At 39.0% G+C, this 27,493-nt stretch overlaps 1 protein-coding gene across 1 annotated transcript in view; it reads left to right on the top strand.

Annotated features, from left to right (window-relative positions):
* Nucleotides 1-27,493, top strand: part of CNTN5 (contactin 5) — a 964,763-nt gene that overhangs the window by 549,549 nt on the left and 387,721 nt on the right. The window contains exon 4 of the mRNA XM_087821593.1: nucleotides 9,781-10,002. Coding sequence (XP_087677719.1) covers nucleotides 9,781-10,002 — 222 coding nt within the window. The remainder of the gene's footprint in view (nucleotides 1-9,780; nucleotides 10,003-27,493) is intronic.

Genomic DNA, 27,493 nt, shown 5'->3' with positions numbered 1-27,493 from the left:
TATTTCATGGTTACTTTTCAATTTCGGATATGTAAGGGTTGATTATTTTGTGTGTGTTGAATAAATACTAAATCCCATATTGCATTATGTGCGTCTGTGTAGCCCATGCATTTCAAGAGCATTCTTAGCTACCTAAAAATCCATGAATATAATGGCCATCTTGAATTTCACTCCTAAATCCACAATGACTTAGTGATGAAATGAGTGCATCCACATTTTATAGGTTCTAGGCAAAATACTTCAACAGCACAAAAAACATGGGGCATAATGAAACATGCATGTTTATTTTTTATATCACTGCATATAAAGAAGGCATAACTTTCCCATGAAATATTTTCTAAAGTTGTGGGGAAGACATTTTGTTTAATTATTTTTTAATCACAGCATTGATTGCTAAACAATATCAGCTTTATTTGATTTATCCTAAATGCACAGGGACTAGGAAGGTAAAAGCTAATACAATCATTAAAAGTTAAAACTTCACTGAAACCTTTAATTATCCAAAACAAGTGGGAATTCTTTAATCACTAAATTAATTTGGTTATATTTCACAACTAGCTCCTTTCCTAACGAATTTCCTCAGTGGTTAGAAAACAATATTCATATTATGAAATAAAGAATTTAATGCAATCACATTTTATGCTTTTAGTAATTTAAAGAGATATCACCCAAATCCCATAGATTTTAAAAACTTTTAATGATAGTGAAAAATTTACAGAAGAACTGCAAGAACTCCTTTTTTATTTTTTATTTTTTGCAATAAAAGCATCTATAACACCCAGATTAAGGTATAATAATTTTCGTGCTATAATTTATTCATACAACCAAGCATTTACTATTTGGAAAAGAAGGTAAAGCTCTCAAAATCTTAAATCATTTCTACTTCAAGTGTGAACAGTGTACCTGAAGTGGAGTGGTAGAAGTAATCCAGAGCTCCATTGTTTCCTGGTTTTTGTTTTGATTTTTACCACAAAAGTATGTCTAGTTTTCAACCTTATGCAAAGAAGACTGTAAATGCTGTGCCGTTAATTTTTTTCCTTGTGTCTTAGAAGGACTACGGTTTAGATGCCTGACTTTGGTGCTTTAAAAAAGGCAAGTTTCATCCTCTGTACAGCCTTTCCCGCTCCTGCAGCCCAAACACTGTAAAGTTTACACCTAAAACATTTCTTGAGGAAAGTGCTGAGTTGAGACATAGAATACATCTGACTCGGGCTGTTTCAAACTCTCCTCTGGCACAGATGCAGACAACCAAATTGAAACGATGCACATTATTTATAAATTATTTACCATTTCTAAATATGCTTCACACGACTGGCTTCTCTGAGGTGTCACATCCATCCATGCAAGCTTCATAAAACAGTAGCAGGCTAAAGTTGCACCGTTAACATTAATTCTCATCAAAGCCAGAACAGCCTTAGCAATTACCCTGAAAAAGGTCAGATATCAAATTTCTTTATGCTGACTTTGATGCCAAATTAGGTCACACTGCAGGCCTGGCTGTTACATGACTTCTGCTCTTTCTGTACACTGTGTCATCAATATACGGTGGCACTTTGGCTCCCCTGACTTGTGAGTCAGTGATGAAGCATTAATACTCTTCAGAGCATCACATATCGCTTGGTGCTATAGTTTATTTATATTTACTTTTATATAAGAGCTTAAATAAGTATTTAAAATCAAACTAGAACTATAGGCAATAAATGAATTTATACAAAGACCTGTCATTTTGTGAATTCTTGGTGGCATTTACTTTTCTTGGGCTGTGAAAATAAACAGCATTGTATGCTGAATTGAAAGAAAAAAAATCAAATGTAGAACCCAACATTGATATTCTAGTTTTATCATCCATATTTTAAGAACTTTAAAGTTCCTTGTAAACATGTTTTTAACACTTAAGTACAGAGATAAAAATCTGAAGGTTTTGTCAGTATCAGAAAATTCAGGAAATTTTAAGTATAGTAAGGGATTAAATATTTTAAAAAGTATCCTTTATTATAACCACTTTTTTATCTTTATTTATTCAAAATATTGCCAGAAGAAATTCTAGTTCTACTAATTCTGACTCATTATTTCATGAATATTATTTACCTTCAATGGCAATGCTATAACTATAAAAGAACATTTTAAGTAATGAAAAAGCAATGCTCTTAGTTCCAAAACTGCAAGTGGTGGCAATGTCATTCTGACTTAATAGACTACGATTTTATTAAATAATATAAGTCCAGTGGTCCCAAGGTCATTTGATTAGAAAATATTTAATGAAGGCATTAATATTTACTCCGACCCAACCTCCAGCTGGAATTTCATGGTGTGAGAGCACCAGGTTAATTGAGTTTTATCACAGAATCTCTACACCACTTTAGAAGTAACTGTAATACATGTCCCCTAAGGTCTGATCTATGAGAAATGAGAAAATAGAAGAAAAAAATGATTAACGTGTAGCTAGATTCTGCTGACGTCTTCAGCATAGATATTCATTAAAAGTTTGAGCAACTAATGAAGATTTCTCTGAAAAGGAATCACAAGTCACTTTTCTTCCCAAACCCTGAACAGGAATATGAAGAAAAGATGGGGTGGCCTTGCTTCAGCCAACAGAAACACGGGGATATATAGGCACTGAGTTTTCTGTAGCTCAGTAATTTCCATCAGTAGCCTTTTCTTTTTCTAATTCACTCGTGGGAATACACCTGTCAGGAAAACTTAAAAAATTAACTATCCCCCTTCCATTTTCCACTCTTTTAATTCCTCAGAGTAAAATGATTATGACAATTTGGTATTTATATACAGTGGCACCTTAGTTTTCGACCATCTCTGTTGATGAACATTTCTGTTACCAACGCCGTAAAGCTGGAAGGAAATGCTTCGGTTCTCGAACAGGCCTCCGAAGCCGAACATGCCCCACGACTCCCGCTGAGGGCCAGGTCGTGCGGCCCAGCTGGCGGCTGCGGATCCCTCGGTTTTTGAACATTTCAGAGCTCGGACGGTCTCCGAAAGGATCGCATTCAAAAACCGAGGGATCACTGTATTTGTATTTTGAAAGCCAATTCAATGTAGAAGGCATAAGCCCAATATCTAATTATGTCCACCAGAAAATAGTGAAGGGGAATAACTAAAGTGTAGCTAATAATAAAAAATAACTAAAAATAGTTATCATTTATTAGGCTCTTACGATGGACCAGGCAGAGTTTTAAGTGATGTATGTATGTTAATTTAGTTGATCTCTTCGAGAACCGAAGAGGAAATACTGTTGTTATCTCCATTCTAGAGACAAGGACACCAAGTCACTAAACTATTTATGTATTGGTCAAAACCACAGAGCTTCGGTGAGGTAGAGTCCAGATTTAAATCTGGGGCATCTAACTTTGGAGCATATATTGCAAAAAGGATTACTGAGAGAGCTGCTCTCGTCCAAAATTATCAATCAATAAAATGAGTGGCCAGGCTGTATACACCAGAGCCAAGAAAACAGTTGTGTTCCCAGCAACTGAGTCATGATGTCAGCAAAGTAAAGAAACAATTTATATATATATTGGCCATTTCCTCTCAAGACACTCTGTTTTTCTCTGTGTTTTTTTGATTATATTTATCATAATTCTTAGTTTTATATATTTTAGAATAATTTTGTTTGTTTGTTTAATGTCTCTCACTAATACTTTACCAATGTAATCCTTACCAATATTCCCAGGTTGTAAATTTCATAAAGGCAAGAATTATTGGTGACTTACCACTGTATCCACAGTTCCTAATATATCATAGAAATTCCATAAAGGGTTGTTGAAAAAAACAACAGCAATGAATGCTGAACAAGATGAGACTAATTAGGGAATAAACAATGTTTGTGTTTGCTGAAAGAAAGCAAGAAGTTATGGGGAAGGAATCTAGCCCAGAGCCCAGCGATGTTACTTAGCATTTATAGATTACTCAGCCTCTTTGAAATCCGGGGTGCAGAATTTAGACCCAACCTATCCTCTTTTTCTTAAATGACAGCCCTTGAAGTGTGACTAAAAACAGGTTCTGAATCCTGGATAAGATTTACCAAATGATCTGTCATCAAAAGATGCCTTTCAGTGACAAAGGTCAGGAATTTTTTAAGAGCTGAGGCAGGACCACAGAAGGAGACTGAGCAAAGGGCTGTCTGCTAGACGCAGGGGTGGGGATGAGCATAGGGGCATCTTGGCATAGCAAAGACTTAGAGCTGGGTACAAGCCACTGAGCCTGGAGCAAAAGTGGAACTTACCCGGGAGGGCACTGATGTTCATGAATCAGATCATTTAAGGGATAGTTTAAATGGAAAATATTTTTTTTCTAGAATATTCCAATATTTAGAAGTTGAGGAGACAAAAGAGACCTAGCAAAGGAGGTAAGGAGTAGCCAGTGAAATAGAAATAGAAATAAAAACGTAATTTATAGAATCCTGGAATCACACAAAGATATTGTTTAAAGTAAAAGGAAATAGTTAACCCTGTTGAATACTTCTAGCAGGTCTAGTAGAGTAAAAACTGATCCTTAGACTTAGCAATGGCCTAGTTGTTGTTAACCTTGAAACGGGTCGTTACTATTGATTTACATAAACAAGGCTGCTTGGAGAGGCTCAAGGGGAAAAGGCTGGAGCGGAATTGAACACACTGACCATCAGTAGTTCTTTTCAAGAAGTGCTGCTGTAAAGGAAATAGGCAGAAGGAATGATAAAGTCAAGGTAGCTTTTTCTAAAGGTTAGAGGAATTTTATATAGTTATAGGAATGATCTCACAGGGAGACAAAAATTGATGCTGAAGAAGAGATACTGTACTGTACAGGGGATTTTCTAGAAATTTATCCTTGAGAGTCCAGATGGAATGGAGTAGGATTCAATGCGCTCAAGTGGAGGAATGGACCTTTAATAGATGCACAACTTATCCACAGCATATCAGGAAATCAAGGCAGAATAAACGGGTGTATGTATGAGTGGTGGGAGCATGCGAGGAACCCTCTTTTCAGATTGCTTCTGTTTTCTCAACGAAATAGGAATTTCAAGATGGTAGGGAGCTTGAAGACAGAGGATGAGATGTAACAGACCTAGTAGGGTGGGAAAATAAATGGACTAAGAAAATGTGATAGCATTACCAGGAAGCTTAAGAATCTCACTTGCGGTTAATCTCATTAGACAGGGTATTTAGCGTGTGAAAACAACAGAAGGGAAGGCCAGAGTGTTTGAAGGCTCGTTGAAGGTATAATGACCACAGACTCACACCTGGAGAGGGAGGAATTGAGAGAATATGAGAGGCCCAGGACAGTGAAAGAGTATTAACATCAGTAGATTGTAAGTCTTGAAGGGGTTGAGGTGCTAGAGAGAAAGAGATGAAATAAGATGAGATGAACGAAAATGCAAATGCTTGAATTTAACCTTCGGAAGAGAATGCTGTATTTTTCCCCTCGACAGAGCCTGCATGTGTGACATCCATTCAGTCTCTCAGAGTTGAGATTTAAACAATGTCCTATAAATGAAACACCATTTCCCCCATTTATTTATGCTAATATATCTATTTTTCAGAGCTGAGAAGCCCCAGAACTGGGATTGAGGAGTAGGAAAATTAAAGATGTCAGAAAAAGGGGCTAGGCAGTGAGGAGGGAATCAGGCAGGGCATACTCCAGCCCTGGCCCAGGGCATCAGCTGATTAGAACCTTGTCACGGGTTTAGAACCTAGCGCCAGAAGGTCACCGGTTTGATTGCCAGTCAGGGAACATACCTAGGTTGAGTGTTTGATCCCCAGTTGGGACTCATACTGAAGGCAGCCGATTGATGTATCTCACTCACATCAATGTTTCTCTCTCTTTCTCCCTTCCTGCCTCTCTAAAAATCAATAAAATAAAATAACAACAACAACAAAAATACTCCTGAGAGGGAGGCCTCTCTGAGACCAGGAAACTGATGGAGGCCACAGGCTAAGGCCAGGGTCGATATGTCTAATGCAATGGAGTTGGCAGTTTAGGGGTTCCAGACTGTCTTCAGGGCTTGGACCACACTTTCACATCCATGGTGCATCGTATATGGAGGACGCCAGGCAGCTTTCATTCTGCTGGGCAGCCTGGTCTGCAGGGTTCGTCTCTCTGCACCTCTCATCCCCACTCCCAACTGCTCTCTCATCTGAGGGGCAAGAGTCTATTCCCTGCCCTTCAGTGACACCCCACTTCCCTAACTTTCTCCTTTCCTTTCCAGGTTCCACTACCTCTGCTTTCCCCTTAAATGCTGGTGCTCCTGACTCCCATTTTCAACACTATTTCTCATTTTACAGATTTCCTTGTCAAATTCGTCAGTTCTAATAGTTTTAATAACCACCTAATTGATTACCATTTAATAATCTCTCAAGAGCCTGCATTTCCCTTGTGTTTACAGAATCTCATGATCAACATAAATGCCCGAGAAGCACCTCCAGCTGTCCACCTGCCCAAAACTGAATTAATGAGCTTTGGCCTCCAGCATGTGCCTTTTCCTACAGTCTTATCCATCTTCTAGGAGCACAGATCATCCTCAGTTCCTTACTTGCCTGTCCTTGCCTCCAATCTAATCAGTCAGTGATCGTATTAATTTTATCCCCATATAGATTATCATCTCCTCATTCCTGGCTCATCTCTGCCTTTATTACAGCTTTAGGCTCTTGAGTAGTCATTTTTATTTTTGTCTTATTCCAAATGGCACTGTGGCCAGAGTGATCTTTCTAAAAGCTATTGCTGTCTTCTCGAGGTCGTACCATTTTAGCATGATGTGTCCGGCATTTCGTCGTTGGCCCCAGGCTAACTTGTCCAGCCTTCGCCCTCCTCCCTCCTCTCCCCCTCATGCTCTGAGCTCCTGATTGCTTAGCCTCGCGAGCATGCCATGCTGCCTTCCCTTTCCACGTCTTCATGGGTTTTCTTTCCTTTATCTGGAATATTTTTTCTGCTCCCCTCAGAGCTTTGCTGAGCTACTCACTAATGGACTTTCGGGACTCAGTTTAGACAGTTTCATTTGGAAAGTATTTTCTGATGGCCATAGGATGAATAAGAGGATTCCTTACCCAGGGGAGGGAGCCCATACGTCCCTGAATTTGCATTTATGTCAAATGGAATTAAAGTTGCAAGCATGGTTGCCTTTTTTCTCCCCTAGATCACATGCTCCGTAAAGGTTGATGCAATACCTCATCGCCTTTGTATCCCTCGAATGTAGCCCATGCTAAGTCCTCATTGCATGTTTGTGGAATATATAAATGAATGCATAACTTATCGGATTCCTAGAAACAGCTTTAGGTTTCTCTTTAATTGATGAAAGAGGAATCTCCACTGCAACAGATGCAACTGATTATGTGAAAAATGAAGCCCTGGTGTGGAGCACACGCAAACTGGCATTTGGCTCATCTCTATTTATATGAAGTGGCATAAGCCAATTACTGTTCTGCTTGGACAGTATGTATTTTGTTAAAATATACATTTATTTATATGAATAGAAAGGTCGATAGAGATAGATTAGATAGATGATAGATAGATGATAGATAGATAGATATATGATAGATATATGATAGATGATAGATAGATAGATGATAGATAGATAGATAGATAGATAGATAGATAGATAGATAGATAGATAGATAGATAATAGATAGATAGATGAATGATATATATGATTTATAACTAAATGATGATCCTGGCTTGTCTGAACCTCTTTATGGCCCTTCTAGCTTTCCACTGATTATCCTTATCTAGCTTTAAGAACTATAGACCACATTCTCACACTCCATTTCAATAGTTAACACCAGCATGAAGTAATTCTTTTTTTATTTTTTATTTTATTTTTGTGTATGAGCAGGGTAGGCAGCTAGAGCACAAGGCAACAGACTGCAATAAGAAATGAATAGGTTCTGAGATTACAACTACAAACTACCTTAAAGGAAAACTCATTCTCTTTTCATTACTTTATACCTCTAGGTGCCAAAACTTGCACTTAATTCCAGGTTTTAAAGAAGACTTTATGTCTGCCCATAATCTGTTCTCATATACTTTGCCCAGGAGAGGTTAGCTATTTTCAGTTAAAATTGACCCACCTTCACCAGACTTATGGTTGAACATAAATACTAAAGGAAATGGTTCTTGTTACAGCTCCTGATAGGCTCGGACTACACATTATTTTAAATGTGCAGAACATCTAAAAATATACTTTTTCAAGTTTCAGAGAAATCATATTTATAATTTCACAGAGCAGAAAATGTTAAACTTAATTCGATGCTTAACACCTAAAGTGTTATTTTCAAATCACAGAAATGCTTCTTGCATTCTAAAATATCTCTGAGGCAATATAATGACTCCAAATCATTTTAATTATGAGAAAGCCTACTAACAGGATACGTGGTTTTTTTCCTAAAATAAAGTTCAAATGTCAGATATCTTGAACAAAGATATCTGATTATTAAAAGTATTTCCGAGATCAACAAATTGCCAACTTCAATTGATATCAGACCTAGGGGAAAAAATTCCAATTTCAAATTGTTTTTGAGAATTCATCACAATTAGTTTGTATTTTTGAACATTTGATCTATAGACTAAACTGACTCTACCCCATAGACATAAAGGAGTGTTTGTACAACCCACTTCAGGCACTGTGCACATCTTTTATAATGAAAAATATTGAGCATTAAAGTAAAACATGAGCATAACATTTCTCAGTAATCAAATTTCATAATAATATCCCCACTTGATAATATTAAATTATATAGATTATACATCAAAATCTACAAAACAAATTCATCCAAAATTTTGACATTATGTAGTAAATTTGGCTGCTTTTCAAGAATATGAGGCATAACTTACAACCTAGATTTTAGATCATGATGATCCAATCTATGTCTATATATGTATTTTGTTTTTATTTTTTCTAATCTGTATTTATAGAATGTAATCCAGATTTTTTTTTTATTTCCTCCATTTTTAATAATAAAAAGGAACTGGTCTAATGTATGTAAATAGGTGTTTTAATATTAAGGCAAATAAAAAGTTAATTCCCAAATATTCTTGACAGAGAAAATAAAAGGTTTAAAATTTTGGATGTATTCCTTCCTCCCTCCCCCCTTCCCTTCCCTTCCCTTCCCTTCCCTTCCCTTCCCTTCCCTTCCCTTCCCTTCCCTTCCCTTCCCTTCCCTTCCCTTCCCTTCCCTTCCCTTCCCTTCCCTTCCCTTCCCTTCCCTTCCCTTCCCTTCCCTTCCCTTCCCTTCCCTTCCCTTCCCTTCCCTTCCCTTCCCTTCCCTTCCCTTCCCTTCCCTTCCCTTCCCTTCCCTTCCCTTCCCTTCCCTTCCCTTCCCTTCCCTTCCCTCCCCCTTCCCTCCCCCTTCCCTCCCCTCCCCCTCCCCCTCCCCCTCCCCCTCCCCTCCCCCTTTCCCTCCCCCTTCCCCTCTTTCCCTTTCCCTTTCCCTTCCCTTCCCCTCTTTCCCATTTTCCTTTCCTTCTTCATATCTCCTCCCTTCCTCCCTCCCTCCCTCCCTCCCTCCCTCCCTCCCTCCCTCCCTTCCTTCCTTCCTTCCTTCCTTCCTTCCTTCCTTCCTTCCTTCTTTATTTTTTTCTTTTTCTTTCACCACAACTTTATAACTAGTAGAATTTCCAGAAAATATTTTAAAATATTAAAGTAACATTTTATTTTTCCCCCACTCACACCGTGATTTGCATTCAGTTGCATTTCCAAGGGAGGTTTTCAACAATACCTTCAGAAGGAATAATTTTCACAGGAAAAAATAAAATATTCTCCTCAGAATTCATTTTTTATTATTGTTTTTTCTTCTACAGAATATTCTGGAGCTCTTCCTAGTCTCCCTACTTCATATGCTGCTTTGTTAAGAATTAAGAAGAGTTCACCTTCATCCGTGTCTGGTTCAAAGACTAGACCACGATACAGCAGCCCCTCCCTAGGAACACTGAGCGTTTCTTCACCGAGCTGGCGAGGGACAGCTCAACAATATTATTCCCCCGTCAACCTTTATCATTCGTCAGATGCCTTCAAACAAGATGGTAAGTGTCAGAGGGAAATTTCACCCTTTGGATTTAAACAGGCAAGAAGACTTTATTCAAGACAATTGCAATAGGGGTCAAGGCTAATGCAATAATGGAAAGAAGTTAAACTCAACTCCCCTAAAACAGAAAATGGGAGGGTGTTTAAGACCTGGAAAAGTGGCAGACTTTGAGGAAGCGGTTGGTCAATGCGATTAGGTCACCTGTGTTTACTAATTGGTGGTTGTCAAAGTTAGTCTCTTACCCTCCTATAGAGACTAGGAGATAGGGGCCCTCTCTCTTTCAATGATTACATTTCAAAGAATGGCTCCCATCCTTTGAGAGATCCTTGAGAAAGACATCCCTAGGTTTTAAAACTGACAAGAAACTGGGAGAAGATTTACATGTCACAGGGTCAAAAAGAATTTTAATCACTAGTTACCTAAAGTAAATGCTCTAAGAAAAGGGATTGAGGGGACTATGTTAGTAAGAAACCTGCCTAAAGTTTAGTCAAGCTGAGGAAAATGTTAAGGTCATCTTGGTAATAAATGAGTCTTCTGTTCCATACATATTTCAGACAATGTTTATGTATTTAATTATATCTGAGACCAACCTGATTTAGGATTAAGACTAAATAATAAATTCATAGACTGAAAGAAAAAATATAAAACTTTTGAAAGACAATTTGACAATGAATGTTAAAGGCCTCAAAATAGTCATATCCTTCAATCCCATGGTTTTGATTCTAGAAATGTATTCTGCATAATAAAAGAATAATGCACATGGAGATATCAGTATGTACTTAGCTTTATTTATGAGCAGAAAATAAGAAATCATTTCAATGTCCAACACTAAGATATCAGTTAAATGAAGGCCTACTATGCACATACTAACATTATGGTTTGAACAACATTTTTGATATGTTTTCTAACTTTGTCATTTTTGGATATATCAATAAAGCAATACAAGATAAATTAATATTCGGAGAGAAGCACTGGCACCTGATTGTTAGAAGGTTCTGTGCCAGGCTCTTTTGTACAGCTTATATCAATTATACTCTCAACAAATATGTAAGATGGACATTCTTACTGTTTACAGTGGGAATGGAAACTCAAGGGCAGATAAATATCTTTGAAAAGGTCACACTGAGAATAAGTAGTGTTAAAGAACAAAATTCAACTGAATAAATTGGAAGATTTAATTGGCTTTATTAAATTCACGTGTAGAGCAACATCCCATTTAGCAACTAGAAGGGCACTCCCAGGGGTTGTACAACAAGAGAGTTTTTTTATAGGCAGAAGGTTGTGGCAGGAATTTATTAACAAAAGAAAATAAGGGAGAATTACTTCCTCCAATTATTTTGGGAGGAAGGAAACGGCAGGGGTTTTATCTTGCATATTATCTCACTAACATTGATCAGAAAATTCCTGGCTGAATGGTTTAAAATTCCACTCCTGGGAGAGGCTGAAACTGCAATTAGTTTACTATATTTTGGTTTGGTGACCTGGCTTAGTAAAAATGAATCCATTTGGACTGCAGTTTTTTTTTTTTACAACTCCCACTTTTTAATCAAACCTCAGCCTGAAAGATATGTCAGAATTTAAAGCAATGGTGTCACTCTCAGCTACTTCTCTATAGTTCTCACATCTTTTAAGGATCTTGCGTGATATTCACTGGCCATGATGTTTCTGTTTAATCCCTGGGATACTCACAGGTCATGGCTTCAGGTTCAAAATGCTTCAATTGGTCTTTTCTTCATTCCTTTTTGATGTTCCAGTCTTAGGGGTATCTTTTGCTGCAAACACATTTTAAGCTTGTGAGAGGGAAATTATTATGACAACTCTAAGCAGGATAATTCCCAATGTTTGGAATGCACTTTGGAGCCATAGTTTCCAAGATTCAAACCAATCAAAGAAAGACCATATTAAAGCAGTCACCCTTTTAAGTCAAGTGGCTTTCTCACTGATCTTATATAACTGAGTTTCAGCTTCCCTAGAAGTGTTAAACTAGGTATAGCAGGTGATGCTGACCACAGCACAGATACCTTCTTGCTCAACTGAAAAATTATCAAGGTCTATTCAATGTCTCCAAAAGTTAAGGAAAGGTAATTCCTATTTACATTTACTGCTAACCAGGGAAGAAGGACCCTGCCAAAGTTAGCAAACCCTGAATCATGAAGATTCTTAGTAGGTCCTTTTTCAACAGTTAGATAACCTGAGGCACCAGCATTGTAGGCATTCATAGGCCCCAGAAGAATGATAACCAACACAGACAAGTGTAAATCCAGTCAGGGCACAATTTCTCATTCAAGCCAGGGGTCATTTGGGTTCCCTCATAACCCAAAATAAAAAGTTGTTCTAAATTCCAGAGGTTACTCCCTTAGCAATGACCTGGGTGATACAAATGATGGCATTATCTTTCCAGGTCAATGCCAGTATAACAGAAAGAAAAGAAGAAAGGGTTTTATGTGTAGGCAAAGTAGGAAGTCTCTTTTTTTAATTTATCTTTCTCATTGAAAGTATTACAGATGTCCCCTTTTTCCCCCATTGACCCCTCCACCCTGCACCTGCACCCCCCACAGGCCTACTGCACTATTGTCTGTGTCCGTGGGCTATGCATTTTTGCATATAAGTTCTTTGTGATCTCTTGGATGGAAGCAGTCTACATCAATGTCAGTTTTTTCTCCTCCTTAGTCAATTTTGATGGTCTCCAGTGTTTATACAGAATCAGATGTCAGGTGCAGGTTTCTTTAGCTGTGAGGTGTGTATCCAAGACTCAACACCTTCTGGTTTTGCAGCAGTGACAATGGTTGGGAGTACTTGCTAAGATTCCTTTCAATAGGGCTCAAGGGCTGTCTTCCTTCGATGATGCTTCCAGAAAACCCATTGTCCAGGAATTAGAATGTAATCAACAGCATCCCTTGAATGGGGGTCTGGAAAATATTTCCTTACCCTGTTAATAATAGGCTTGAGCATAAGACATTAAAGACTTAACAGTAGCTAGTGAGACTAGTATGAAACAACAAGGGATCAGCAGATGATTAATCAGCGATAGGCATTGGTCTACCAGTGACTATTTTGTGTAGAGTGAAAACATCTATTTTTTACCTTTATTGGCATCAGCCTTGCAGCAGGAAGAGACTTCAGCCCATCTGGGAAACATACGTAATACAACAAGAACATATCAATAACCCATATTAACTGACAGTGCAATGAGGTCCAGCTGAAGGTGCTCAAAAGGTTCAGAGGAAGGTCTGAGGCCTTTCAGGACCAAAGAGTTTTTCCTCTGTGGTGCAGGAAGAAATGCAAAAAAACCCAACAAAACAGAATGGGGTTGGCCAGGAAGCTTGGAAGAACCACGTGGCTGTCTTGGGTTTTTCATAGCCTTGACTATTTGTTTAATTAACAGCTGTTTTTCACCCATCTTAATTTCTCTCATTCAAGACCAGACTGTTGCCATGTTACAGAAACATCAGCACGGCCAAAGTCTGGCACTGAGAGGTTTGCAGAAGCCGCATGGACTTCATCCACATCTGCCACAACCTTTATAGATTTTGTTGCTGCGCCTTTGCCTAAAAGTCAACTAGGGGATTCCCCTGTTACTCGGGTTCAGTCCTTGTAGTGTAGGCTCAATTTTGATGACAGGCATTATGTGCCGGGACATATCAGACTTCCAGGAATTTTACATAATATCGAAAACTCTTATAACACTCATATACAGACACAATACAAAGAAGACTCATTACTTCTTATGTGACAATGTTACCCTTGTAATTTAACATATCAAATAAGCCTAATTAGTTCAAAATCTCCCGTTTTATAAGGAGACAGACAAATTCTTTGATATTTTCCCTGAACCCTCTGAAAAATATCAAAGTTAGTGTGGGGTCAAAAAAGACTAGAATTTGATTCTTAGGAAGTTTGTCAAAAATATCAAAAGGTTCTAAAGCACTTGACTAAATAGGATCACAAGTTATTATGAAACAATCCTTAATTATTTTGCCAATGTGACATCAAAAGATTTCAAAGACAAATACAGGTTAGCTCTTACTGTTGTGTTGAGAAGATTCAGTTTTCTTAAGTAATCAAAGACCTGGTTCAAACAACATAAAACAGAAAATTATTTGGATAAAACACAGTCTTTGCTTTCTCGATAGATTAGTTGAAAAGAGAAACCTTTCAGCAGATGAAAGAAAATTAAGTTTGGGGTTTATATAAGTACACCATTGGTATTAAAGTTTAATTTTTAAAACCCTTACAATTCACTTAGCCAGCTTAATTACACAGGCAAAATTCTCTCTCTCTCTTCAACTTTTTGTATGTATTTCGTTTGTCCTTCATAGCCAGAAGTTCTAGTTTAAATAAAATCACCCTCATTTCCCTGAATAAAAGTGCGTCTTCATTCTTGATGGTATTTATGGGCCAAAAAACACAATTTACTGTCCATACATACAGTCACCTTCCTTATTATTTTCATTGGTGTGAATTACATAAATTAGAACTTTTAACCTTTGAAAACTTTAAATTTTAATAAAATCTAAGAAGTAAACAATAATAAGCTGTCTTTTATATTAGCTGTCTGTGGCTTGGAAAATTTATAAATACTTTTTATTATTTTTGAAAACGTGCTTTCTCAGAGTAAATTTCTCAGCATGGCATAATGCATGTTTACTAGTAAATTCAAATTTATCTTTAATTTTTCTACTATAGGAAGTTAAAAGTACATAAATTCATGTTCAATAATTAATTTTCCAGTATTTTTTCCTTATTTGGAAATGCTCTAGATATTTAATACATTTCCACCACTTCATTTAACTTAGCAAAACTTCAAGTCCTCAGATTACTGAAAAGATTTGGGAAACTTACTTGAGTTTACCTAAAATCTTTTAACCCTACTTATATATATTTAATTCACTCATTCTTATTTTTGTTTAGATTATTCATAAAAATTTTATATCAGGTTATTTTTCTTAATTACAAAATTTTTAACAGAAATAACATGAGCTTGTTTGACTAATGTTATCAAACAAAAAGAGTTTGCCCACAGGGCACTAGCAGAGCCAAACACTGGACAGGGAGAATTGCAGTGAGAAAGACTGGCTATTTTATTATGAATGGCGTCACCCAAAAGGGTCTGGGAATCTAGGCCTCTATAGCCCAAACTCCCAAGGGGTGTGTAGGTTACAGATTATACAAGGAAAATTTGTAACAACACAGAAACCTTATTTTCTTTAATGTGGCCTTTTATTTTGATTTTTTTCCATTGACTCAGCTGGCCTCACCTAGCACCCTGACTCGCCTCTCGACTCCTCTGCCTTGAATCATTACGCCCTCAGGACACTGAGCTTCTGGTCAGCCTCCAGCAGCCTTAGAAACAAGGTTCTGGGTCTACTGACTATTGAAACAGAGTTTTCAGTGAAACTAAACATAGTATCGTGGCCTCAGTTGTGTTTTAGCTCTGGACCCAGGAAAGGGGAACAATCCCACAGAACAAATCCTTGAGGAACTGGACGGAACAACTCCATGGCTGACATCAGGACCAAATGCAATGATCAACATGATTTTTTTTTTCTTTTACTGGACTGAGGAGATAATTCCTTTACAAAAAAAAAAAAAGGAATCCTCCATGAGTTTCAGAATTTTTTTACTTGTGGTCCTTAGATGGGGAGAAAGATACCTGAGAGGGATCATATGTAGCCTTGGTGGCTTTATTTTGAATAGGTTACTGTTCAAAGGTGTTTTCACGGCGGAAAGACAGTTCAGACAGAGTTACTCGAATGAGTACACAAATTAAGGAGGGTAGAGAAGAGCAGCGAGAGTCATGTCAGCCCTATAGGGTTTTGAGTTAGGCATCTTGTATCTCTTTAATTTGCCATTAGACTTTGCAATGAATCTTTCAAGAACACTACTTTAGAATTTTGAAACACTTTGTAAACTTTTGCATGACAGTTAAAATAGATATCTCATTCTGTTGGTTCAATTTGGGAACCCTTATATAATTTTATCTAACCAGAATTCTCCTCACAGTGACCATTGCAACTCAAGAATCTCCATCAAGGTTTTCACTGCTTTGCAAATATATTCAGCTTCTGGGACTATAGTTCTTAAACATAAAATAAGCAAGTGTGCCAAAAAGTGGCACACTCAATTTTTGAATATAAAGGATTCCATTTCTTAATATTCACTTGAAGGTCTTTTGTTGGACCCAGTCCAGCTCAAATCAAATCCAGTCTGATCCCAGACTCAGTTCTTAAGTTGGACCCTTTTGACAGGAGCCATATATGCAGGATTTGGCCATTGATTTCCTCTCACTCAGAGCACCTCAATTTTGAGTCCACAGGCTACTGACCTCTTTTAGCACAAAGGAGCCTGTCTCCCAAAAGCTACATACTGAGAGGGTGCTACAGACCTCCCAGATCTAGCCTAATGGTCTTCAGAGGGCACATTGTTGTAAGTTCTTTGTTAAGGACCTAAGATCCTGGACAAAGGCACAGGTCCACAGGAGCTACCTTAATAAGTTTAAGTGCTGCTGCCACTTTAGTGAAAATTTTCTGTGATAGTATGAAGCCAGCCTGTCCCTGTACTTTGGAAATATTTGCAGATTGTAATGCTGTATAACATAGATAAGTTTTATTTCTTCAACCATTTCAATGAGAGAGAGCCTTTTGTTCCAGATAGGGTCAATGGAGATAAAAACAAATTTCCAAAGTCAAAACACTGAATCCTCAGTTTCTACACTCTCTCGATGTTAAACACCCTATTTTTTTAAAAAATTATCTTTATTGTCGAAAGTATTACAGGTATCCCACTCGCCCCCCCATTGACCCCCTCTACCTAGCTCCCACCCCCTTCCCAGGCATTCACCCCATTATTGTCTGTATCCATGGGTTATGCATATATGCATATAACTTCTTTGGTTAACCTCTTCCCACCCCCACCCCCCTTCCCTCTTCCCTCTTCCCTCTGAGATACGACTATATATCACATGCTTCAATGTGTGTGGGTTTATTTTGTTTGTAAGTCTCTTCTGTTCATTAGCTTCTCCTTAAAAAAGACCCTTCCATATTTCATGTAATACTGGTTTGGTGGTGATAAACTCCTTTAGCTTTTTCTTGTCTGGGAAGCTCTTTATCTGACCTTCAATTCTAAATGATAGCTTTGCTGGGTAGAGCAATCTTGGTTGTAGGTCCTTGTTTTTGTATCACTTTGAATATTTCTTGCCTCTCCCTTTTGGCCTGCAAAGTTTCTGTTGAGAACTCAGCTGACAGTGGTATGGGTGCTCCCTTGTAGGTAACTAACTGATTTTCTCTTGCTGCTTTTAAGATTCTCTCTTTGTTTTTAACCTTTGGCATTTTAATTATGATGTGTCTTGCTGCGGGCCTCTTTGGGTTCCTCTTGTTTGGGACTCTCTGTGCTTCCTGAACTTATAAGTCTATTTCTTTTACCAGGTAGGGGAAGTTTCCTGTCATTATTTTTTCAAATAGGTTTTCAATTTCTTGGTCTCTTTCTTCCCCTTCTGGCACCCCAATAATACGAATGTCGGGCCTCTCGGAGTTGTCCCAGAGGCTCCATATACTATCTCCAAATTTCCGGATTCTTCTTGCTTTTTGCTCTCCTGGTTGGGTGTTTTTTGTTTCCTCATGTTCCAAATTGCTGATTTGATTCTTGGCATCGTCTACTGTTGATTCCCTATAAATTATTTTTCATTTCAGTTTGTGCAGCCTTCATCTCTGATTGGTACTTTATTATGTCATTGATGATCTCACTAGTTTCCTTAATAGTATTACTAAGATCCTTGAGCATTCTTATAACCATTATTCTGAACCCAGTATCTAATAGGTTGCTAGGCTCTATTTCATTTATTTCCTTTTCTGGAGCTTTGTTCTGTTCTTTCCTTTGTGACATGTTTCTTTGCTTCTGGATTTTGGCTGTTTCCAAGTGTTTGTTTCTATCTATTAGGTAGAGCTGCTATGTCTCCTGGAATTTGTAGAGTGGCTTTGTGTAGTAGGTGTTCTGTAGGGTGCAGTGGCTCAGCCTCCCCAGTCACCTGAGCTAGACCTTCTAGGCTCTCCCCTGTATGGGCTGTGTGCACTGTCCTGTTGTAGTTGAGCCTTGGTTGCTGTTGGTGTCACTGGGAGGAACTGACCCCCAGGCCAATCAGCTGTGAGGACCAGCTGCAGCTACGGCCAAAGAGCTGCTGTGCTGGAGACACCCCTATGGAGCAGGATTTACTTCAGTGGGGCTTTGGTGTTCACCAAGTGCGCCCCTTGAGTGTGTCTCTCGTGGATGTGGTAGGGTTGTAATCCAGCGTGGTCGAGTCTGACCAGCAGGTGCACTGTCTCTGGGGCCTCCTGGGAGGTGCAAAGTCAGCCTGTGCCAGTGCCTTGCCCAGGGCCCCCCAGCATGAGCTACACAGCAAACCGTAGTTGGCTGCTACTTGTGCTGGGCTTGGAGGTGCCCAGGAGAGGCCAAGCTATGAGCCAGTGCAGCTGCCGCTAGTGCCAGGCCTGGGGCCGCTTATCAAGCCGTGTGGGACACAATGCTGCTTGTTGGAGAGATTTTAGGAAAGCCCTAAGCATGAGGCTCAAGAGGCCACCTGCACAGAAAAGCCCCTGGAAATGGCCTGGATGAGCTGCAGGTGGGGAGGGGCGGGGCCTCCGGGAATCACGGGGCGGGGCCAAAGGTGCGAGTCAGGTGCTGGCGACTCAAATATGGCGCCTGCCTGCCGGCTGTGTGCGGGGAGGACTCGCCACAGGAGCCATGGCCTCCGCCAGCCCTTCTGCCTGGGAGGAAGCCGCCCTCCACCTCTCGCCCGGATCTCAGGCAGGTTAGTTCCTCCCCGAGTGTCCCGGGTCCTTTCACGCTGCTGCCGGGCGCTGGGCTCAGAGGGAGCATCCGACTGAGTCCGTGCGCGGCCCTTTGAAGGAGCTCCTCGTCACTCAGCAACAGTCCCTGCTGGTTTCACAGCCCGGGGTTGTGGGGACGTCTCTTTCTGGCCCTGGAGCCCTGGGCTGGGGGCCTGCTGTGGGGCTGGGACCCCTCGCTCCTCCGGGAAACCTCCCCGGCCCAGACTTCCTCCCGGTTTACCCCGCGGCAGCGGGTGTGGGCCCTGGGCCGGTCTCTGATCCAGCCCCGGTCCGCCCACGTCTCCGCCCCTCCTCCCGCTCTCGGTGCTTCTTCAGCTCCCTGGTTGTGGGGCTTATGTTTGGCCAGATTTCAGGAGGCTCTGGATGATGGCGTTTCTATATTTTAACTGTAATTCTGACATGGTTGTGGGAGGCGGCGGGGACCACAGTTACCTAGCAGCCATCCTGTTCTCTCCTGTTTTTTAAAACACCCTATTTTTTTAATGAATCCCACAAAGTTTCTTAATACGACCACTGTTCCAACATGCAGTAGCCAAAACACATGCCCGTGGCAATCCTCTACATTCCTTTATCTCTGCATCCTGTTTTCTTGTTCCTGCTGATTATTAGGCGGCCTGTTGCTCCCTCCTAATAGTTACTATGGTGCTGTATGCCTTTTCTTCTCGCCTCAATATTTCCAATCAATTCAGCCCACATCCTAGTCCATGGAGCAGCACGGACGGCTTTCATATTCTATTTCTAACCCTGTTGGAAGGAAGCAGGGAAGGGCTTGTGAGACAGTGTTTATAAAACTTACAGTAGCATCCGGTAATGTCCTAGGCATTCATTTTAACTCATCCCTCACTCACTGACTCACAGAGAAGATTCCAGCCCTACAAGGTTCGTTTTAGATCAATGCCCTATACAATTGCCTACGGTATTCAATATAATAATATGCTGTATAGGTTTGTAGCCTGGGAGCAATAGGCTATACCCCATAGTGCAGGTGTGTAGTAGGCTACACCATCTAGGTTGGTGTAAAAGTGTACTCTATGGTATCTGCGTGATGATGAAATCGCCTACGGACACAGTTCTCCTCCATAATTAAGTGACCCATGACTGTATTAACTGGTCAGAACTATGATTTACTTTTGTATTTGGTGTAACTTGGTTCTACTCCTTTGTCCTCTTGTTCCAAATGTAAGTTAACATAGCTCACAATGATAAAAAAAAATACAGCTAGAAAATATAAATTAAAACATGAAAATGATGAAGACAACAAATATTTGGACACAGAATGGAGCCAGGCTTGAAGTGTCTATTCTTACTTGCCTTGGATAATTAGCAGCCAAGGACATAAAACTAGTCAGTTACATATTTCTCAATTTTCAAGGGTTAAAATGGAATAGTATATATACATATAAGTTCTTTGGTTAATCTCTTCCCTGCCCAACCCCTGCCCTCTGCATGTTTCCCTATCTCTGGATCTGTTTTGTTCATCAGTTTATTTTGTTCATTAGATCCCCCATATAAGTGAGATCATGTGACACTTTCCTGGACTGGCTTATTTCACTTAGCATAATACTCTCCAGGTCCCTCCGTGGTAGGGGGCAGGAGCTGGGTGGAGGGACTCGACAGGAAAAAAGGGGATATCTGTAATACTTTCAACAATAAAGATAAAAAAATTCTATGGGGAATTATACACCAAAGAAAAAAAAAGAAATAGTAATTGAGTAGAAGCAGAGCTATTGCTGACCCTAAGATCAGACAAATTTTTCTGGAGGGTCCTTATTAAGAATTAATTAATTGATATAAAGTCCAGTGAACTGAACATTATTTTTTTGGCTTCATAACAGTGAGTTTCATCTTCTTCAGTAAAGACAGATGAAACCCAAGTATTAGCAACAAAGTAAGAAGCGATTATGTAAAAATATGCTCCTTAATCTTTAATATACATAGAATCACTTAGGAATATTGCTAAAAGAACCCCTTTCAACATCTCAGGAGTAGGACCAGATAATCTGCATTTTTAAAATGCTCCCAGGTGATGGTGATACTGCTAGTCCAGGGGACCATACCTGAGTGTCAAGGCTCTATGCTGGGAACCAGTTTGATGTGACTTAAGTCCTTTGCTGCTCTAGATTAACCCGTATTTAGAATATCAGGAAGAATGAACAGTATGAGTATTTTTTCAAGTAATCTTTCATAACTATTGTTTTCTCACCTGAGCATTTGATAGATCTTGGTTAGATGTGATGTTGAGTTTGTTCTCTCTGACAAGAGCCTGACATATGGCTTTTGTCAGGTAATTCCCTTTAGCCTTAATAGAGAGTAAAGCTGGGGTTGACATGCTCTTGTGAAAAATGAGAAAACTAACAGAGCCTGAATACAAAGCCATCCCACTCCTGCTCAGAATTAAGCCCAGAAGTACCCCAGGTAGAGCTAAGGTTTTTCTAAGAAATGTGAAAATCTAATTTGCAGAGCCATTTGGGAAAGCAATATCCACTTCTGTATATCCAGCCCTGAGAAACTGTCCCACACATGCACAAGGAAATATAAAAGTGTGTTCACTGCAATATGTTTAATTTCCAAAAATTAGAAACAGCTTGATGTCCACCAGAAGGGAAATGGATATATCAATTCTACTTTTTCATTCATTGAAACTTAAAACTGTGAAAGCGAATAGACTATATCTTTATGAGACAAAATGAATATACCTCAAAACATTATGATTAGAGAACAAGAAAAGTTACACAGTATTACTTATAACATGACACCACTTATGTAAAAAAATAAAAAGTAAAAATAATGTATGCTGTTTATGGATACATATATATGGTACAATTTTAAATATGTGAACCTAAGGCAGCAAGTTGACTATAGAGCTTACCTCTGAGGACAAAGGGAGAATGGAACAGGAAAATGGTACCGGGGAAGGAAGATAGATGAACTCACTGTGTTATATTTCATTTATTTTGTTGTTGTTGTTAATCTTCACCCGAGGATATTTTTTCAATTGATTTTACAGAGAGAGTGGAAGGGAGGGGGAGAGACAGAGAAAGAGAAACATGGATGTGAGAGAGACACATCGATTAGTTGCCTCCTGAAAGTGCCTATATAGGGATGAGGAGTGGAGCCTGCAACTGAGGTATGTGTCCTTGACCTGAATTGAATCTGCCGCCCTTCAGCCCTCAGGCCATCACTCTAACCACTGAGCCAAACTGGCCAGGGTGATATTTCATTTCTTAAAATAAGAAAAGTATGAGGGTAATATAGTGATACTTGTAGCAAGTAGGATCTAAAATGGCTCACAATGAGGTCTGCCTCCTGGTATTTACAGTGTAATCTCTTCTCCCTTGTGAGCTAAAGTTAGTAACCTGCTTCCAGAAAATAGATTATGGCAAAAGTAATGGAATAAGACTCTCAACATTGGGTTACAAAAGACTCTGGCTTCCATCTGATTTCCATTCCAAAGAAGGATGCTTAACCAAGACCCGAATAACAAATCTTGACTGACTATAGGGACTGGCTGCCTAGAAAATAATTCCAATCTGTTGAGATGATCACAAGGTAACAGAAAATTAAAATAGATAAAATTCACAAAGAAACTTTAAAATCATGATATTGCCCAGCCGGGTGTGGCTCAGCAGTTGAGCGTTGGCCTTGATCCAAGAGGTCAAGGTTCGAGTCCCGGTCAGGGCACATGCCCGGGTTGCGGGTTTGATCCCCAGTCGGGGGACGTGCAGGAGGCACATCTTTGATGTTTCTATCTCTCTCTCTCCCTCTCCCTGAAATCATAAAGATATATATATTTTTTAAAAACCATGATATTGTAAGAGGAATTCTCTGTAGAAAATTTAGAAATATGGTTAGGACATCAACAAAAGTTTTTTTGTGTTTTTTTTTAATCTCATGGTCTCTGTGTGAGTCAGGAAAGCAAATGTGGCTTAGCTGGGTCCTCTGGCTCTTAGATTTTCAGAAGGTAGGGCTGCAGTCTCATCCCAAGGCTTAAATGGGTACAAACCCACTTGTAAGCACACTCACCTCGGTGATTGCTGACAGGATCCAGTTGCTGAAGGTTGTCATATGTAGTTCATAGCATGGTAGCTAATTTCCAATAGCAGGAGAAAGCCAGAGCAAGAAAGGGCAAAAAAGATGGCCTCAAGAAGAATATAGCAGTCAGTTATTGACACTTGATTGAGGTAAGAAAGTGGAGACAGTCCATGAACACACATATCTGAGCTAGACTCTTAAATTGGAGAAGTAGAGCAGTACCTGGAAGGGAGCATGTTGCTCATTGAAGTGGAGCAATCAGAGAAGTCCTCAAAAAATTTTGCTTTCAACCTGATATTGTTAACTTGGGTAATGACTAGGATCACTGTTCAAACTGTTCCACAAACCAATAAGTATTATCTAGTTGAAAACAAAACCAACACTGAGTTGTTAATAATTACTCTAAAGTAGTTGTTTAAATATAAATAACGCAATTTAATTGATTTAAAAATTTTGCTAAGGTTTAAATGAGAAATTCTTATGATAATATAGGTTAATTGAGAGCCTTCAGGAGTCAGCACCTCAAATACCTGCTAAACATGTCCTGCTTTTGGGTTTTGTGATCTAGACAAATATTAATATATATACCTGTCCTTTCCTTTATAAATGAAAAGCCAATAGATTGGTCTTTGACTTAATTTCTTTATGTTGTGGTGGTTTTAGTAGGAGTAAACTTAATCAAGTGTAGGGTGCATCCCCTTCTGTTTGTGCTGCGATGATGAGATGGTTAGGTTTATATATATTTATCTTCCTTGCACAGAAGCAATCTGAATCAGGAAGAAGTCTGACTAGAAAGTTCAGACTTCTACTAGGGGAGCCTACTCCCGAGATTCAGAGACTACAGATGCTCTTTTAGGTGAGAAAACGGTGTTTTTTTAGAAGTCACTGAAGTGATTTTTGTCTTACAAAGGATTAGCATATCATTTTGGATCTCTTTAATTCCCTCAATGATAAGCACAACCTGCAATTTCCATGACATGCTGAGTCTGCCCAGCCTTTGGAGTTTCTACCACTGGCTTCTGACATTTGGGAGATTCCTGCAACCAACCAAATATGTTGCCTCCTGTCCTGAGTACCTTTGGCTGAATTTCATTGCTAACATGGCTCATTTCCAGATTGGACTTGGCTTGTGGGCAATGGCATCAAGGCTCAAAGTGAACTTTGTATTGACAATTTTCTGTGTTTCTTCAAAATACCCTTTGCTGGTAAGTTGTTTTGGATTTCCAAAGACAAAATTTAAATGATCTTTCATGAGAATAAGAGTTCTCTCCTGGAGGGGAAGAAGGTATTCCACTTGAATGATATACTCCTATATAAATCCAATTACTCCAGTTTCTCTCAGTTTAAAAGAGACCATATTCTAATAAAAACCTTACAAATTCATGACCATTCATTGAAACTTTATAATTTTATTTTTATTGTATTCTTAATTTTAGAGCTATTGTTATTATTTTATATTAGTATGCTTTTCTTTCAGTTTAACTGTATGCCATTTGAGCAAAGGCCATGCCATGTACTCCCCTGTACCCTCTTTCACCCCTTAAAGCAGAGGTGGGGAACATGCATGGGCCGTATAAGGTCCCCAAAATCATTTGGTCTGCCCCTGCCAAGGCAGCCACAGGCTGGACTCGAAATTCAATAAACCTAGAAGCTTTTCTCATAGCTAATTTTTATTTTTTAATTTTTTATTATTATTACTTTTTAAATATGTCTTTATTGATTTCAGAGAGAGGAAAGGAGAGGGAGAAACAGAGATAGACACATCAATGATGAGAGAGTCGTCACTGATCAGCTGCCTCCTGCACGCCCCCTACTGGGGATGGAGCCCGCAACCCAGGCATGTGCCCTGACCGGGAATCGAACCTCAATCTCCTGGATCCTAGGTCGATGCTCAACCGCTGAGCTACACCCAGCCTAGGCCATAGCTAATTTTTAAGTTGATAATTTTATATGGCCCTTGAATGATGCTATAAATATCCAAATGGCCCTTGGCATAAAAAAGGTTCTCCACCCCTGCCTTAGAGCAATGAAAGATTAGTAGGATCTTAACAAATATTGTTAAATAAAGAGGCATCTATTTGAGGAATTTGAAGTCTGAATTTAGGTTGAATTTCTACACTATGATAGAATATTTGCCTAAATATTTTTTAGCTAAACCGTGTATTTTGGATTACAAATGAAAAAGAGGAAAGAGCAATGTCCTCCCTCTGTTGATGGGGTTGCCTAGTGGTTTGTCATCTTCAGGATGTAATAAGGGGTTGATACCATTTTATCATTCTCATAAATGATAGCGTCTCTGAATCATCTGACCTCTCTTTTATGGCTACATTAGAAAATGACAAAAAATCTATTAAACACTGAATTTATATTATGTGTGCAACATAATGCCATAAAACATTTATCATAATGCTTTTTAATAAATAATGCTTTAATTCTTAGGACTCCTTGAAAGTTTCACAATGACATTTATACTTGTTTGACTTTTATAAAGAGTATTAATTTCAGTTTTTAAAAGCAAGTTGAAGAAAGCTTTAGATATTCTCCTTAAGAATTCATCTTAGGTGCTCCCATGGTGTGAACAGTTTTTCTCACATTGTAACCACAAATGTCATTATAAAATGCAACTGCTAATTAAACACTTCGAAATGTCTGGAAATTATCACATAAAATATATTAATGATCATTAAAAGTATATTTCTTATAACTGTGTTGGACATAATAGTCTAATATTTTCTCTAGATTATATTACCAATACACATAGGTCACATTATATGAATAACAGGTAAGGCCATAAATTAGAGCTAACCAACAGGTGGAGATGGTTGGGATCTGGCATTAGACCTAATCTTTGAGAAAAAAAAAAGGGCAGAGATGTAATTGTTCAAAAGAGATTTAAGTCTGAAAGCCAAGGTTAGAGTCTAGGGAGGCATGATAATCTCTGGTCCTGATCCAGGATACAACTGAAAACATGATCCAATGTCAAGAAGTAAGGCTTCCCTAAGAACTAGCTGTAGGAGTCTCAGGCTAGGTGATGCTTACACCATCTTGGCGGGAAGAAAGCTAGTATCTAGGTAGCCTGTCAGTAAGTGGCAGTCATTTCAAAAGGGGTCAGAGAGGGGGAGACATCAGCTTGACCCCAGGAGACAGGACTCTACAAGGGAAATCTGTGTCTCCATAAATAAAATACATAGCAGTCCTTCAAGAAACTCCTCTGGGAGAAAACAGATCAGCTCCAGAGTCATCCTTTCACAATAAAGCTTTATCTTGCTATCTTGCCACCTCCCCTTCAGATGTGGTCCAGAAATTTGTGGAGTGGTTTTGGTTATTTCAGTGATTCTAGGATGCACTTCTTTAATTTAGTGAGTGGATACCAGGAATACCAAATGACCTATAATTTAATGCATAGGCATTCACATAAGTTGAAAATTCATATAACTTTTTTTTTTCTTCTTTAGCCTGACAGTGTAATTAGTGTAATTAGTCTTCTCTGTGACTCCTCTCACCTCTCCTTAAAGGTGGGAACTAACTGCTCAGGACCTGGGTATGTGTTTTTTTCTGCGGCTGGGTTCCTGGAAATAGACTGAGGCTAAGGTAACAAAAAGCCAAGCGAGGGGGAGACATTGCTTAAGACTTTCAGGCATTCGTGTGAAAATATTTTCTCACATTTCAACTAATTTCCACGGAAACTAAGAACTGGGAATATGTTTTAAATGCTTGACTGTTCTCCCAGGCTTAAATAAACGATGTGACAAAACAACAGCAGAAAAAAACACTCGCTGTGGAAATGAACCAACTTACAACATTTTTCTTATAGCAAACATTTACAGTTTTTTGTTTTTTGTTTTTTGGTTTTTTTTTTAAAGTAAGAGGTGAGTCAGATCCATGGGAGACAACTGGTACTTTGAATCAAAGCCTATCACTTAGGGTACTTGTTGAAATTGAGATACCTGTACCCCAGGGTGGTAGAGTGCAAGAATTCATATTTTAAAAACAATTTCAGGTGATTTTTTAAAAAGCCAATTAAAGCTTGAGAGCCATTGCTTTTAATTAATTAATCTAGTCATTCAATATTTTTTATTATTTATTTATTTTATTTTTTTGTTTCAATTTTTTTTTAAATTTTATTTTTGTTTAAAATATTACAGATGTCCCTTTTTCTCCCCAATGACCTGTTCCACCCCGTCCCTTCCCCCTCCCCAGTCCCTCTCCCCACAATTGTCCGTGTCCTTGGGTTGTGCATATATGCATATAAATTTTTGGTTACTCTCTCCCCCTCCACTCTCTCCCCCTCCACCCACCCGCCTTCCTGTTTCTTTATTGTTGAAAATATTACAGATGTCCCCTTTTTACCCCCATTGATTCCCTCCACCACTCATCCACCCCACCCCTAGGCCTTCCCCAGATCAATGTCTGTGTCCATGGGTTATGCTTATAAACATATAAGTTCTTTGATTACTCTCTCCCGCCCACTCCCCCTCCCCACCTGCCCTCTGAGATCCCTCAGTCTGTTCCATGCTTCTATGTCTCTGGATCCATTTTGTTCTTCAGTATATTTTGTTTAATACATTCCACATATAAGTGAGATCATGTGGTACTTGTCTTTCTCTGACTGGG

Source organism: Miniopterus natalensis, chromosome 11 (assembly GCF_054644295.1).
Source record: "Miniopterus natalensis isolate mMinNat1 chromosome 11, mMinNat1.hap1, whole genome shotgun sequence".
Classification (NCBI taxonomy): Eukaryota; Metazoa; Chordata; class Mammalia; order Chiroptera; family Miniopteridae; genus Miniopterus; species Miniopterus natalensis.
The sequence above is the reverse complement of the archived record's forward strand: the minus strand, read 5'-3'. Positions and strand labels throughout refer to the sequence as shown.